We start from the raw sequence: 13,446 nt of genomic DNA, 5'->3' as shown, positions 1-13,446 counted from the left end.
AACGCCCGATCCTTAACCCACTGAGCAAGGCCAGGGATAGAACCCGCAACCTCATGGTTCCTAGTCGGATTCGTTAACCACTGAGCCACAACGGGAACTCTTCTCTATTTAAATTTTTATAGAAACTAAAATTTTACTGGAAATACAGCTCTTAAGAGAGGGTATTTTCCTCTCAATTAGTCCATGTATGTGAATGAATATTATTTTTTTATTAGAGGAAGACATAAACACAGAAAACTTGTTCACCTACGGAAGTGGATAGGACTGTGAGGAGTTTGTTACATTAAACAGTGTCACTCAGTCACTCAATTCTTTGAATTCTTTCTTTTTTTTTTTTTGGCCACCTGGAAGCACATGGATATGGAGTTCCCTAGCCAGGGATCAGATCCCAGCTGCGGTTGCCGTCTACACTGCAGCTGTGGCAACCCTGGATCCTTAACCCACTGTGTGGGGCTGGTGATCAAACGTGCGTCCTTCTTTCTGAGTTTTCTGTTAACAATCACTTTTATCACTAAAAACTATATATATATAGTCTTTTTAAGGTCACATGTGCCCTAACTATTGAGGTTCCCACGATAAGGATCGAATCAGAGCTGTAGCCGCTGGCCTACACCACAGCTCATGGCAATGTCGGATCCTTAACCCACTGAGCGAGGGCAGGGATCGAACCTGCGTCCTCATGGATACTAGTCAGATTTGTTTCCATTGAGCCACAACAGGAACTCCACTAAATACTATATTTAATGATATATTATCTAACAATTCAATACAATTTTTTGCTTAGTTTTGTTGAAAGCAAATTATTGGAAACCATTTAAATTATAAAGAGATGTTACCTAGATTCTGACCCTTCCCCATTTCAAATTCAAGACACTTATATATTTAAGGCTAGATTAGCATTTGCCTTGGGACGCTCGTGGGAAAAGATGGAAACAGAAGCTGACAGCCACGCTGGCGGGGTTGCTGCCTGCTGAAGACCAATCCTCTAATTCCAAGCACTTCTAGAATGGCCAGGAAAGGTTGACTGAAGCTGGCCTGGTCCTGAGTAGAGCGGCGTGTCCGCCGTCTGCCCTTGGTACGCTGGGAGAACAACATTCCAATTTAAAGGAGGCGTTGGCGAAGCAGGGAAATAAAGGGGTTTCCCTTCGGCGCAGGCCCGTCCGCAAGGCCCGGGAGCTCAGTGCCGCGAAACGCAGCAGGCCCTCTCGTAAGGCAGACTTTTCATTTTCACTCGCCAACGTGGAGAATCCGGTCAGAATAGCAGCTGCAGTGGGGAAGTCAGAGCAGTCACGTAAGAGGTTTCACTCTCAGAGACTTGGCCTAGAACTTGGAGGCCTGCTGCACAGTACGCGAGCTTTTAAGCCGCCCACACCCCGATTCACCCGCACTGCGCCGTTATCTCTCTGACTGACATCTTTGTCAGCCAATGACCTTTGTGGCTGTGAAAGCGCCTGCCCCCTGGAGTTGGGCAGAGCAAGTAATCGGAATGACAACCATACGCACCAATAGCAAGGAGGTTTCAGAAGCTACGGGTACACTAGCCAATGAGGAGAAGGAGCCGTTCGAAAGGACGTGTCAGGTAGCCAACGGCCGGCGCCGCTGAGGGGGTCGCGTGGCTTCCGTTCTAGAGGGTGGGGCGGGGTCTCAAACGGAAGGTGGTTGTTGTCCGAGCCGAAGCAGGTTTGAAAGTGGGGGTCGGGCTCGGCTGTCGTTGTCTGTAGCAGCGGCCCCGCTTCCGGGCTAGGCTGTCCGTACCCGCCCCCGCCCCGCCTCCCTTCGGACCCCTCCGTCCCAGGCCTGACTCCCTGCCCGATTCGCGCCCCGCCCGCCGCAGCTCGCTGCCGTCCCGGCCCGCACTGCGGCCCCGCCGCCGCCACTATGTCCCTGCACGGCAAACGGAAGGAGATCTACAAGTATGAAGCGCCCTGGACCGTCTACGCCATGAACTGGAGCGTGCGGCCCGACAAGCGCTTTCGCCTGGCGCTGGGCAGCTTCGTGGAGGAGTACAACAACAAGGTGGGCCGGGCAGGGGCTCGGAACCCAGCTAGAGGGACGCGGGCACCTGGAGCGCCCTTTCCCGGCCGGAGCTCAGACCCCAGGACCCTCCTGCGGACCTGCCTTAGCGCCACGGAGCGGTTCCTCTGTGTCTGGCCCTGTGCAGAGGGTTTCGCTCTCGTCTCATTTAATCCTTGCAGCATTCCTGGGTAGTCAGGAGTGTAGTTACCCGCATTTTACCGATGGGGGAACTGAGGCACCGTGTTGTGACTTGCCCCAGTCAGACAGCTATTGCGTGACGGAAACAGGTCTCAAACCCAAGTTTGCAGCGCAGAGCTGTGCCGTTTATCACGCCTATCCCCTCCTCTCCTGCAGCTTCAGTTGGGGGGCGGAGGAGGGATGAGGGAGTGATGGCTGCGAAGAAGATGCTGGAGCCCCGTGGTCCTTCTCCCCTGGCCACACTAGATTTCTATTAGGACTGTTTAGCAGGTTTCACCGCCCCCTGTTCCCTGGATTTCCCCAGCCTTTCTGCCGGGATTGCCATTGCTATTGCTGCCTCATATTCGTCCTCTTCAAAGCTATCTCTTTTTGGAAATCTTGCCAATGGCTATTGTCTTCTGCATAGAAAAGGGTGATGCTTGCCATTTGTTTTCTTGGCATCTTTCATGCTGATACAGACAAGTAACCTGGAGTAGAAGTAAGTCTTTCTGGACATCCACAATTTGAGAATCCTTTTTAGAAGCGCGGTTAATAGGAGGAAGCTTGAAGCTGGCAGTGACACATAAATTTAGTTTTGGAAGTTGAATAAGTTAGTGGAAAGAATTTTCTTTCCATTACTCCGTAGTTTGCCATTTATTGTATTAGAGTAAGCGTTGTGATTGACTGATAGTGATCAGAGCAACTGAGAGCCATGCTTAGTGGTGTTTAAAACCTGTACACCTGCTTGACACCAGGAACAGTCTAATTTAAGAATAAATTGTGGGCAGAGGCATGGTGCAGGGGAAAAGGCCAGGTGCTCTAGGATTAGGCCTTGTCTAGTCCACTGATTAGCTGTGGGACACTGCATAGGTAAGTTTTATTATTTCTGACCCACAGTTTGTTGTAGGAAAGAAGTCCTTTAGAAAACATTTGAGCATTGTAATTTTGTTTGCAGGTTTTCAGGAGCACATCTTAGAATTAGATCTTAAGGAGTTCTGGTTGTGGCTCAGCAGTGACGACCCGACTAGGATCCATGAGGAGGCTGGTTGGATCCCTGGCCTTGGTCAGTGGGTTAAGGGTCTGGCGTTGCCAGGAGCTGTGGTGTAGGTCACAGACACAGCTTGGATCCCAAGTTGCTAGAGCTGTGGTGTAGGCCGGCAGCTGCAGCTCCAATTTGACCCCTGGCCTGGGAACTTCCATATGCTGTATGTATGCCTTCCCTCCCCCCAAAAAAATTAGGTCTTAAATTTTTTGTAATCCTTTTTGAGAAATTGATGAGAACAATGGACTCTTGTTGCCCAGACATCCCACATACACACTTTACAAACAAATCCCTGAAAGTATGCACTGATCTCGGAGTCCACGATTTCCCACAGAAACCAGAGAGTCCTGAAAAGACATAGCTTTATTTTTCTTCTGGAGCCTCTTTCTTCCTTATGGCACATAGTGGACCGCAGAGCTGCTAAAGTGAAATTCAGGGTCCTGATGTGTAAACTGAATTAGTAAAGTTGAGAGCACTAGAACTGTTGTTTAAGAATACATGTTTAAACAAAGGGGGGGTGGTAGTAAAATACATCTTTCAAAGGGCTTGAGTCTTTTCACACAGACGGATGGATTTTTTTTTCTTGCAAGGTCAATTTAGGTAAGCAGTAGCAGCCCCATTTCTAAGAGATGAGAAACCAAGCCACAGTTAGGCTGCTGGTAGAATCAGTGGAGTAATTGGTGTCAAACTTTGGTTGCAGGAACTCTGCCCCCAAATTTATCCTTTCAATTATGGAGCTCCTTCTTTGTGCCAGGCACGCAGGCAGTGTGGTTTTAGTCGTAAAATGCTAATTGATAATCCCAGTAGTAATAGAATAAGCAGTTACCTCTGTCTTAACTCACTTGCGTAATGTGGGCAACGTGGTGTCTTAAAATGGTTTTTGTGTCCCCTGCCCCAGGTCAGAGTTCTTGTGTGTGTATATGTGTTTGATGGACAGCTTTGGCAGTCGGAAGCCAATAGACCTCTGTTCATAATTATGTTTTCAAATGCATAAAATACATGGGATTACAAAGGAAACCAACCATATGACTCATAGTTACTAAAAACATTTTTTGGAGTTTTCTCATGGTGCAGCGGGTTAAGGATCCGGTGTCGTCACTGCATCGCCTTGAGTTGCTGCTATGGCTCTGGTTCAATCTGATCCCTGGCCCTAGAACTTTCGAGTGCCGTGAGCATAGCAAAAGGCAAAACTATTTATTTTTTTTAGAAGTAGGTTAGAAGAGGTTTAGTGAATATACTGCTAAGGGAAGCAGTGGGCAGGAGAGCTTGTCTGTCCTGGGCTAGTGGTTTGGGCTCTTTTTATTAAGGGAACTGGCTTCTGACTGTCCTGTCTCAGTTTCCCCCATGTAAATAAGGGATTGAAACATGGCAGTTCTGAAAAAAAATTTTTTTTAAGTGGTAATGCGTACTTTTAAATTAACTCATTAAATCACATCAACCATTTTAATCATTAATTTTGAAGTACCCATAAGGGTAAACAGCATCTCAGTATATTCACTGTAATGTGATAGGAAAAACATCGGTGATTTCTATTGGTGACAAATCAGATATGGATGCTGCTGTGAGTAGCTGCCTCCATTTATAATGGAAGGAAATGCTACATTTCAGCTAGAGGTTGTGAAAATATAAAAGTGATTTTCCAACTCATCTTCGTCAACATTAAGATGAGAAACCCCGCTGTAGAGGATTTGTGTGTAGGAGCTGGTGGCCAGTAAATCTCACTTTATCAAGCTCAGTTTTGGAGAAACTTTGCCAAGAAGGTGCAAGAGTTCATAATTTAGAGGAATTTAAAAATTATTGGTTAGGAGTTCCCCTCGTGGTACAGTGGAAACGAATCCAACTAGGAACCATGAGGTTGTGGGTTGGATCCCTGGCCTTGCTCAGTGGGTTAAGGATCTGGCTTTGCCGTGAGACGTGGTATAGATTGCAGAGGTGGCTCGGATCTGGCGTTGCTGTGGCTTTGGCATAGGCCGGTGGCTACAGCTCCAATTGGACCCCTAGCCTGATACAGCCCTAAAAAGACCAAAAAAAAAAAAAAAAGTAAAAATTATTGGTTAAAATTCTCAAACCTTGGAGTTCCTGTTGTGGCTCAAGGGTAACAAATCTGGCTAGTATCCGCGAGGACTTGGGTTCTATCCCTGGCCTCACTCAGGCAGGGGGTTAAGGATCTGGCATTGCCATGAGCTGTGGTGTAGGTCTCAGATGCGGCTCAGATCCTGTTACTGTGGCTGTGGTGTAGGCTAGCATCTACAGCTCCGATTCAACCCCTCGCCTGGGGACCTCCATATGCTGCAGGTTCGGCCCTAAAAAGACCAGAAAAAAAAAGGAGTTCCTGTCGTGGTGCAGTGGTTAACAAATCCGACTAGGAACCATGAGGTTGCGGGTTTGATTCCTGGCCTTGCTCAGTGGGTTAAGGATCCAGCGTTGCCATGAGCTGTGGTGTAGGTCGCAGACGTGGCTTGGATCCCGTGTTGCTGTGGCTCTGGTGTAGGGCGGTGGCTACAGTTCCAATTAGACCCCTAGCCTGGGGACCTCCATATGCCACGGGAAGTGGCCCTAGAAAAGGCAAAAAAAAAAAAAAAAATTATATTACTCTTTTCCTGTAGTGAAATTATTTGCAGTTGGATAGAATTAAAAATGTTAGCATTTCAAGAACAACTTGACTTCCAGGTGTTATATCATCTGAATACATTTGGGAATTGTTGCAAAGAAAAGAATTAGATTCTATCAACTACACCTGGAATAAAGAGTCCCACTCTTGGTAATTGTGTTTTCTGTCCTTTTTTTTGTGGTCTCGGCTGGGGATTAGAACAGCACTGGTGTTGGAGCAGTGGTTTTCTAAATTTTAGTGGGTCCTCTGAGAGACTTGCACATTCCTGGGCTTCACTCCTGACGTTCACAGACACGCAGGTGATTCAGACACAGGTGGTCCCAGGGGCCCTCTAAGACCATCACCCTGGAGTTACCTTCGCATCTCTGACCAAAGGCGGGAATGCTTTTTGCATCTTCATGAGCCCAACATTGATTCTGCCCTTCTGGCCCATGGAAAAGCTCAGTTACCAGAGGGCCCCTTTGAGGTAGCCTGAGTTGAAATTTTGGTCCTACCAGTTTTCAGTTTTGTGTGGCCTTGGGCAAGTGAAACTCTGTGCCTCAGTTTCCTCATCTGTAAAAGGAGGGTTCTAAGGAAGGTCAAATGAGTTCCTCTATGTAATGGAGTTAGGAACTCTGCCTGGCACATAGGAAGCGATTTAGCAGTGTTAGCTGTTTCTACTTAAACGTCTTCGCTGCTGAACCCGTAGTTGAGATATCACCAAGGAGCATTATATGGGTATTAGGTAAATTTGACTTTTGTATTTTCCAGAGAGAGAGATCAGGGCCGTATGTCAGAAAGTTACCTCAAAAGGTCATTATATTTGGAGTTCCCTTCGTGGCTCAACAGTTAACGAACCCGACTAGGATCCATGAGGATGCGGGTTCTATCCCTGGCCTCGCTCAGTGGGTTAAGGATCCAGCGTTGCCAAGGAGCTGTGGTATAGGTCTCAGAAGCGGCTTTGGATCCCGAGTTGTGGCTGTGGTATAGGCTGGCAGCTACAGCTGCAATTCGACCCCTAGCCTGGGAACTTGCATATGCCAAGGGTGTGGCCCTAAAATAGCAAAACAAACAAACAAACAAAAACAAAGGTCCTTATGTTCATTCCTTTGCCTTTTAAAGACCCAGGGGGAAAAATTCTCTTGGATCCTTTCAACCAAACCCACTTGGTGGTTTTGAAGCTTCTTGTCAGATTCCAAGCCCATTTTCTCTTTCTACCTGGCACAACACAGTAACTCTGATAGAAGAACTCTAGTGCTTCTCCTGAGTTTCGACAATATCTGTGGTCTCTCTTACCCCCTGTTTTATGAGGAAAGATGGGTTACAGTTCCCGGGCTTTTCTATTTCACTGAGTCGCATGTTTCAGCGTCGGTTTTGAATAGAATTGGCAGAGTCATGTGGGCTTCTTTTGCCCTAACGTTTAACTAGCTGACCATTTGTGCCTTAGGATTTAGCATGTGGAAAACATTTTGGAGGTTTGGAGGAGAGGAGCCTAGGTATGCCTGGTGCCTGTAAAGAATACTGGTACTAAATCTGGGTAAGACTACCTCATACTTGAAATACACATGGGATGAAAGCTTGCCTTGTCAGCCTGTGTTGATTCCTATGTGATCTTTAATACAGTTACCTTATCTATTTGGCACATAATAGATAAAGTCTGGCATTTAGGTTTTTCTTTCTCAGTATTTGTGGCATCCTTTCAGGACTCTCACTCGTTCATTCAACAAATATGTGCTTTAACACACATGTGTTTTTGCATTGCGATGATACTTTCTGTTTTCTTTATTAGCAAATGTGAGATTGGCAGCAATAAAGAGGAAGTGTTTTAGTACACTTAAGTATTTTTTTTTTTTTTTTTGTCTTTTTGTCTTTTTGTCTTTAGTTGTTGTTGTTCTTGTTGTTGCTATTTCTTGGGCTGCTCTCGCGGCATATGGAGGTTCCCAGGCTAGGGGTCGAATCGGAGCTGTAGCCACCGGCCTACGCCAAAGGCACAGCAACGCAGGATCCGAGCCGCGTCTGCAACCTACACCACAGCTCACGGCAGCGCCGGATCGTTAACCCACTGAGCAAGGGCAGGGGCCGAACCCGCAACCTCACGGTTCCTAGTCGGATTCGTTAACCACTGCGCCACGACGGGAACTCCACTTAAGTATTTTTGATAGATATTTAGAATTTTGTGGTGCTCCGTCAGTGCCTGGCAAGACTGCGAGCAGGGGAATTTAAAGTATAAAAAACTCTTCTGCTTTTAACCTCCTCCTTTCTTTTTTCTAGACAGTAGAGGACTAAATCCTCCCTGAGACCACTGATAAAAAGTTCTGCTGCTATATTGCTTTTTGCCCTAACCTGGTTCACACAGACTTACTGGGGATGCTGTGCTTTGAACGAGTGAATCTTTATTCTGTAGGTAGTCTGGCCAGCCTGGGGCTGTGATGCCCGAGCTGAGTGTTTAGCTTCTGAGCCAAGTGCGGGAGGGTGCTGTGCCAGAATTCATCTCAAAGTTTGACAAGACAGGACCTCTCTGCAGGCATTGATCAACAGTAATCAGTCAGGAATAGGCTTGAAGAGAGGACAGATGGGAAACACCAAGAAGAACTAGTTTATTCAGACAGAACTTCGCCTTAGCTGACTTTGGTTATCTTAGCAACTGTGGAGAAATGTTCCACTGGTAAGAGTGGTGTTATTGATTTAGATAACTTGTGTTTTCATTTTTTAATTACAAAAATATACATACACATACACATATATGCATAAATATACATACATGCAAAAATATACATACACACACACATATATGCAATCCCTTCATGTTACGGTACTAGCACTGTATGTAATTAAACTGGAATATACAGAGAGTTCCCTTTGTGGCACAGCAGAAAAATGAATCCAGCTCGTATCCATGAGGATGTGGGTTCGATCCCTGGGCTTGATCACTGAGTTAAGGGTCCTACGTTGCCATGAGTTGTGGTGTAGGTCACAGGCATGGCTCGGATCTGGCATTGCTGTGGCTGTGATGAGGGCCAACAGCTGCAGCTCCGATTCAACCCCTCGCCTGGGAACTTCCATATGCTGTGAGTGTGGTCCTAAAAAGCCAAAAAAAAAAAAAGTGGAATATACAGTTTCCTCCCTCAAGGAGCATAGTAACAAGGTAGACACAGCAGCTTTTTAATTTTTTTAAAAGATAAGGTATGAGCACTATGATGGTGATTTATGTTGTTATTTATGAAAAGTAATTGAAAGTGAAGATGTCTTGTCTCCCAGGAATAAAATAGTGTATGTTTTATATCTGTTCCTTGGGAGATACCTGGTTTAGTAATGTCCACAGTTTAAAAATAAGTAAAAGTGATCTTGCTTGACAGTCTTTTCTTTATCGGGGCATTTGTTTCACATGTTGGGGCAACGTGTTACAAAGCAGTAGTTGCAGAAAGGTGGTGGAGGTGGAAGATAGAAGTAGTTTAGCAGGAGGACAGGGAAGACTGTGGAGGAAGGAAAAGGTAGAGGGATAACCTAAATGTTGACAACTTTTTCCTTATGCTCCCACAGTGAGTAAGGAAAGACGGAAGTATAATGAAGACGCAATAGGTATAGGAAGATGCTGAAAAAAGGGTATTTGTGGCTGCAGGTTCAAACTTAGAAGAGCATAGTTCTCCAGAATAGGATTTTGATGGAAAAAATCAACAGCCCTTTGTTTGGGACAGGGAGAACAGGGGGCACAGCTGGCAGCCAGAGCGTCTCCAGACGCCACCTGACACCTTGGATAAGAGGGGAGCTGAGCTATACAAGGAGACACATAGACAGGCCATCGTCTCTAAAAGCATCAGATGAGGGAGGTTGGAAGAGACTGAATGGTTAGCAGCTTGACAGCTCCTCATCTCTCTTGGCTGGAGAGATGTAAAAGCTTCATGTGTTTATGCAAACTTGGAACATGGCCCTGGCCTCTCTCCCATAGGGACTTCTTTCTGATCATCTAGAAAGAACTTGATCCATTCATTTTTTTTTTCTTTTCTTTTTATGGCTGTACTTGGAACATATGGAAGTTCCCAGGCTAGGGATCGAATCGGAGCTGCAGCTGCCAGCCTATGCCACAGCCATGGCAGCACCAGATCCTTAACCCACTGAGCAAAGCCAGGGATCAAACCCAAATCCTCAGGGACCTTATGTCAGGTTCTTAACCCACTGAGACTCACTGGGAACTCCAGAATTTGCCTCATTCAAAAGGAAACAGCAGGAGTTCCCATCGTGGCTCAGTGGTTAACGAATCCAACTAGGAACCATGAGGTTGCGGGTTCTATCCCTGGCCTTGCTCAATGGGTTAAGGATCCGGCATTGCAGTGAGCTGTGGTGCAGGTTGCAGATGCGGCTGGGATCCCATGTTGCTGTGACTCTGGCATAGGCCAGTGGCTACAGCTCCGATTCAACCCCTAGCCTGGGAACCTCCATATGCCTCGGGAGCAGCCCTAGAAAAGACAAACAAACAAAAGAACCCAAAAGGAAACAGCATAGTAGCAATAGAAAGGTACTGTAAGAAAGGAAGGAGGAAATGGGGAGCAAATGGAAGGTAAAGTGTCCACACTAGAAGAGTGTTTTCACCTTAGTTGAAAATTAATAGCCAGTCCTGCCACCATGAAGTCAAAGAACTTAAGGAAGTAAAGAACTCCAAGCAGAGATACAGGAGATCAGGTAAAAGAGGTATGGTGCCAAGAGAAAATGAAACCACCAGCAGGTAGAGCAGGAAGATAGTGGAAGAGAAAACAAAAATTATCACAGACTTAAAAGCCACATTGGGAAGAGAATAAAAATGAATACCAACTGCTGAAAACAGTGGAGGGAAGGGAAGACAGATTGATAAATTGACATGGAAATGAACAATTGAATATGACAGATGCAAAAAACAAAGAACGGACTAACTTAGGTATAATTGGTATCTCTGAAGATCAAATAAATGAAATACGCAAACTCAAATATGTAGTTAAAGAAGACTTTAAAGGTTTAAAGTAATGAGTTCAAACTATCTGTCAGGAAAAACTGACACAGAACAATTGGCACTGAAAACTTTCCTAGGAAAAAGTGTCTGTGTTTTAAGGGTAAAGAAAATCTTTTGGACATTTAGGCAAAAAGACGACATCCTGTTGAAGAGGGAGGAAGAAATTAGGCCAGCCACATTTGATGGCAGAAGGCATGGAGCAGTGTCTACAAATCTGCAACTGTTACAGATTGTGGCACTATAAATACTCGAGAATATACGTAAGAATATGTAAAATTTATGTGGGAAAATAATACATTTTATAAAGATAATTTATAAAAATTGACCACGGGGGAAAAAAAACTTTTTAAGTTAAAGGAAATCAGATGATTGGTAAAAATAATACATATCAAAACTTATGGGGAGTTCCCATTGCAGGTTAGGAACCAGACGTAGTCTCCGTGAGGATGCGGGTTTAACCCCTGGCCTCGCTCACTGGGTTATGGATCCAGTGTTGCTGCAAGATGCAGTCAAGGTAACAGATGTGGCTTGGATCTGGTGTGGCTGTGGCCTCAGCTGCTGCTCCAGTTCATCCCCTAGCCTGGGAACCTACATATGCCACAAGTGTGGCCATAAAAAGACAAAACAAAGGGGGGGGGGGATGAGGAAACAGAAGCGCAGATATGCTAAATAACCTCCCAAAGTGACATAGAAGGTAAGAGCAGGACCAGAGCTGGAATACTGTGTCTAGAGTCTTAAAAATAGGTAAATAGGATGTTAAAAAAGGGAGAGGGGATAGGGAAGAAAGAAGTTTTGAAAAGAGAGGGGAACCCTTGCCCTAGCAGATGGGAGTACACACACCAGAACTAGCATAGTTGCAGCCAGTACCGCAAGTAGTCGATGCAACTGCAGAGCATGTTCCAAAGCAGATCCAAGTGTGTATGTAGAAATGTATTAGTGATAAGAAAGAACTTCAATTCACTGAGGAAAAAATAAATTATATGACATAATTTGCCATATGGCAGAAAAATTTAGAGTCCTCTTAATTCATGTCGTATATGAAAATCAATTCCAGAGCAAATATTTGAATGTAAAGAAAAGTCCCACAAACGTAGTAGAAGAAAATAGACTAGGCTATTTGTGCTGGGGCAGTTGGGGGTGAGCAGAGGATAAGGTGGTCTTTTAAGCTAATCATTAAATCCAGAGTCAGGTAGGGGAGAGACTGATAGCCTGTAGTACAGTTGACCCTTGAACGGTGAAGGTTTGATGTGGATATTTATCAATAGTAAGTGCTGTGGTCCTACACGGGGTTCATGGTTGGTTGAATCCAAGAATGCAGAGGAGTTAGATACGAAATTATACACAGATTAACCCCCTGCATTGTTCAGGGTTCACTGTACATACAAATAAAACATTTCTGTGTGAAAAGATATGCTGTGGACAAACTCAAAAGACAAATGATAGGCCAAGGAAAAATATTTTCAAAATTTAACAGCCAGTAGGAGCTAATTAACTTAGTGTGATAGAAAATGAACAAAGAGTATAAGTAGCCAGTTCATAGAAGAGAAAATGCACATAATCAATAAGCAGGAAAAGATACTCAACCTCACAGGTAGTTAAGGGAAATGAGAACTGACCCTGTGGTGTTACTTCTCCCTTTCAAATTTATAAAAATTAAGTTACTGCTTCTAGTGTTGCTCACAACACGGGGAAGTGAACACCTTGACATACTGCTGGTAGGACTGTGAGTTACTGCAGCCTATTTGGAAAGTAAATTAGTATCTACCACAATTTAGAATGCATATACCTGGGGTTCCAGCTGTTCCACAGCTGGTTAAGGATCCAGCATTGTCTCTGAAGTGGCTAGGAGCAGTGGGTTAAGGATCCGGCGCTGCCACAGCTGTGGCATGGGTCACAGCTGCAGCTCAGATTCAGTCCCTAGCCTGGGAACTTCCATAAGCCGAGGGAGTGGCAGAGAAAGAACAAAAATGCACTTCAAATAGAGTTTTGGGACTTGGGCCTCCAGACACGAAGACAGCAGGAGTTTATGTCGTGGCTCAATGGTTAATGAACTCAACTAGTATTCACGAGGACTCGGGTTCGATCCCTGCCCTCGCTCAGTGGGTTAAAGATCTGGTGTTGCTGTGAACTGTGGTGTAGGTTGAAGATGTGGCTTGGATCCTGCATTGCTGTGGCTATGGTATCGGCTCGCAGTTGCAGCTCCAGTTCTACCCCTAGCCTGGGAACCTCCATATGCTGCAGGCGTGGCCCTAAAAAAAGACAAAAGACAAAAAAAGAAAGAAATCCAGACAGCAGCATATATGTACAAGGCATGTAAGAAGTAGTGGCAGGAGCTCCTTGGTGGCCTAGTAGCTAAGGATCCGGTTTTGTTGCTGCCGTGGCTCAGGTTTAATCCCTGGCCCAATAACTTCCACATGCTGTGGGCATGACTGAACAAAAATAGTGCCAAGAAAGGGAAACCGTGTACACCGTTAGGGAAGTTGCTGAGTGGTATGATAGGACATTTATTCTGTGAAATATTGTGCATCGGTTAAAGAATGAGTTGGTCTACACATCGACCTGATGGATACCCATTATTTCGTTAAATAAAAAGTTTACAGCATTGGCTGTAGTATCCCATTTTTGCAGAAACTGCAGGAA

The 13,446-nt window shown here is 45.2% G+C and overlaps 1 protein-coding gene across 2 annotated transcripts in view; it reads left to right on the top strand.

Moving 5' to 3' along the window:
• The window catches only part of DCAF7 (DDB1 and CUL4 associated factor 7), a 31,419-nt gene continuing 19,599 nt past the window's right edge, over positions 1,627-13,446 (top strand). Inside the window, exon 1 of one of the 2 annotated variants that reach the window (XM_003131294.4) lies at positions 1,627-2,016. In XM_003131294.4, the coding sequence (XP_003131342.1) occupies positions 1,879-2,016 (138 nt within the window). In that variant the 5' untranslated portion in view covers positions 1,627-1,878. The remainder of the gene's footprint in view (positions 2,017-13,446) is intronic. The other variant, XR_306464.3, reaches the window with a different exon arrangement.

The sequence above is a fragment of the Sus scrofa genome, chromosome 12 (genome assembly GCF_000003025.6).
Source record: "Sus scrofa isolate TJ Tabasco breed Duroc chromosome 12, Sscrofa11.1, whole genome shotgun sequence".
Classification (NCBI taxonomy): domain Eukaryota; kingdom Metazoa; phylum Chordata; class Mammalia; order Artiodactyla; family Suidae; genus Sus; species Sus scrofa.
This window is presented reverse-complemented; position numbering and strand designations above follow the sequence as displayed.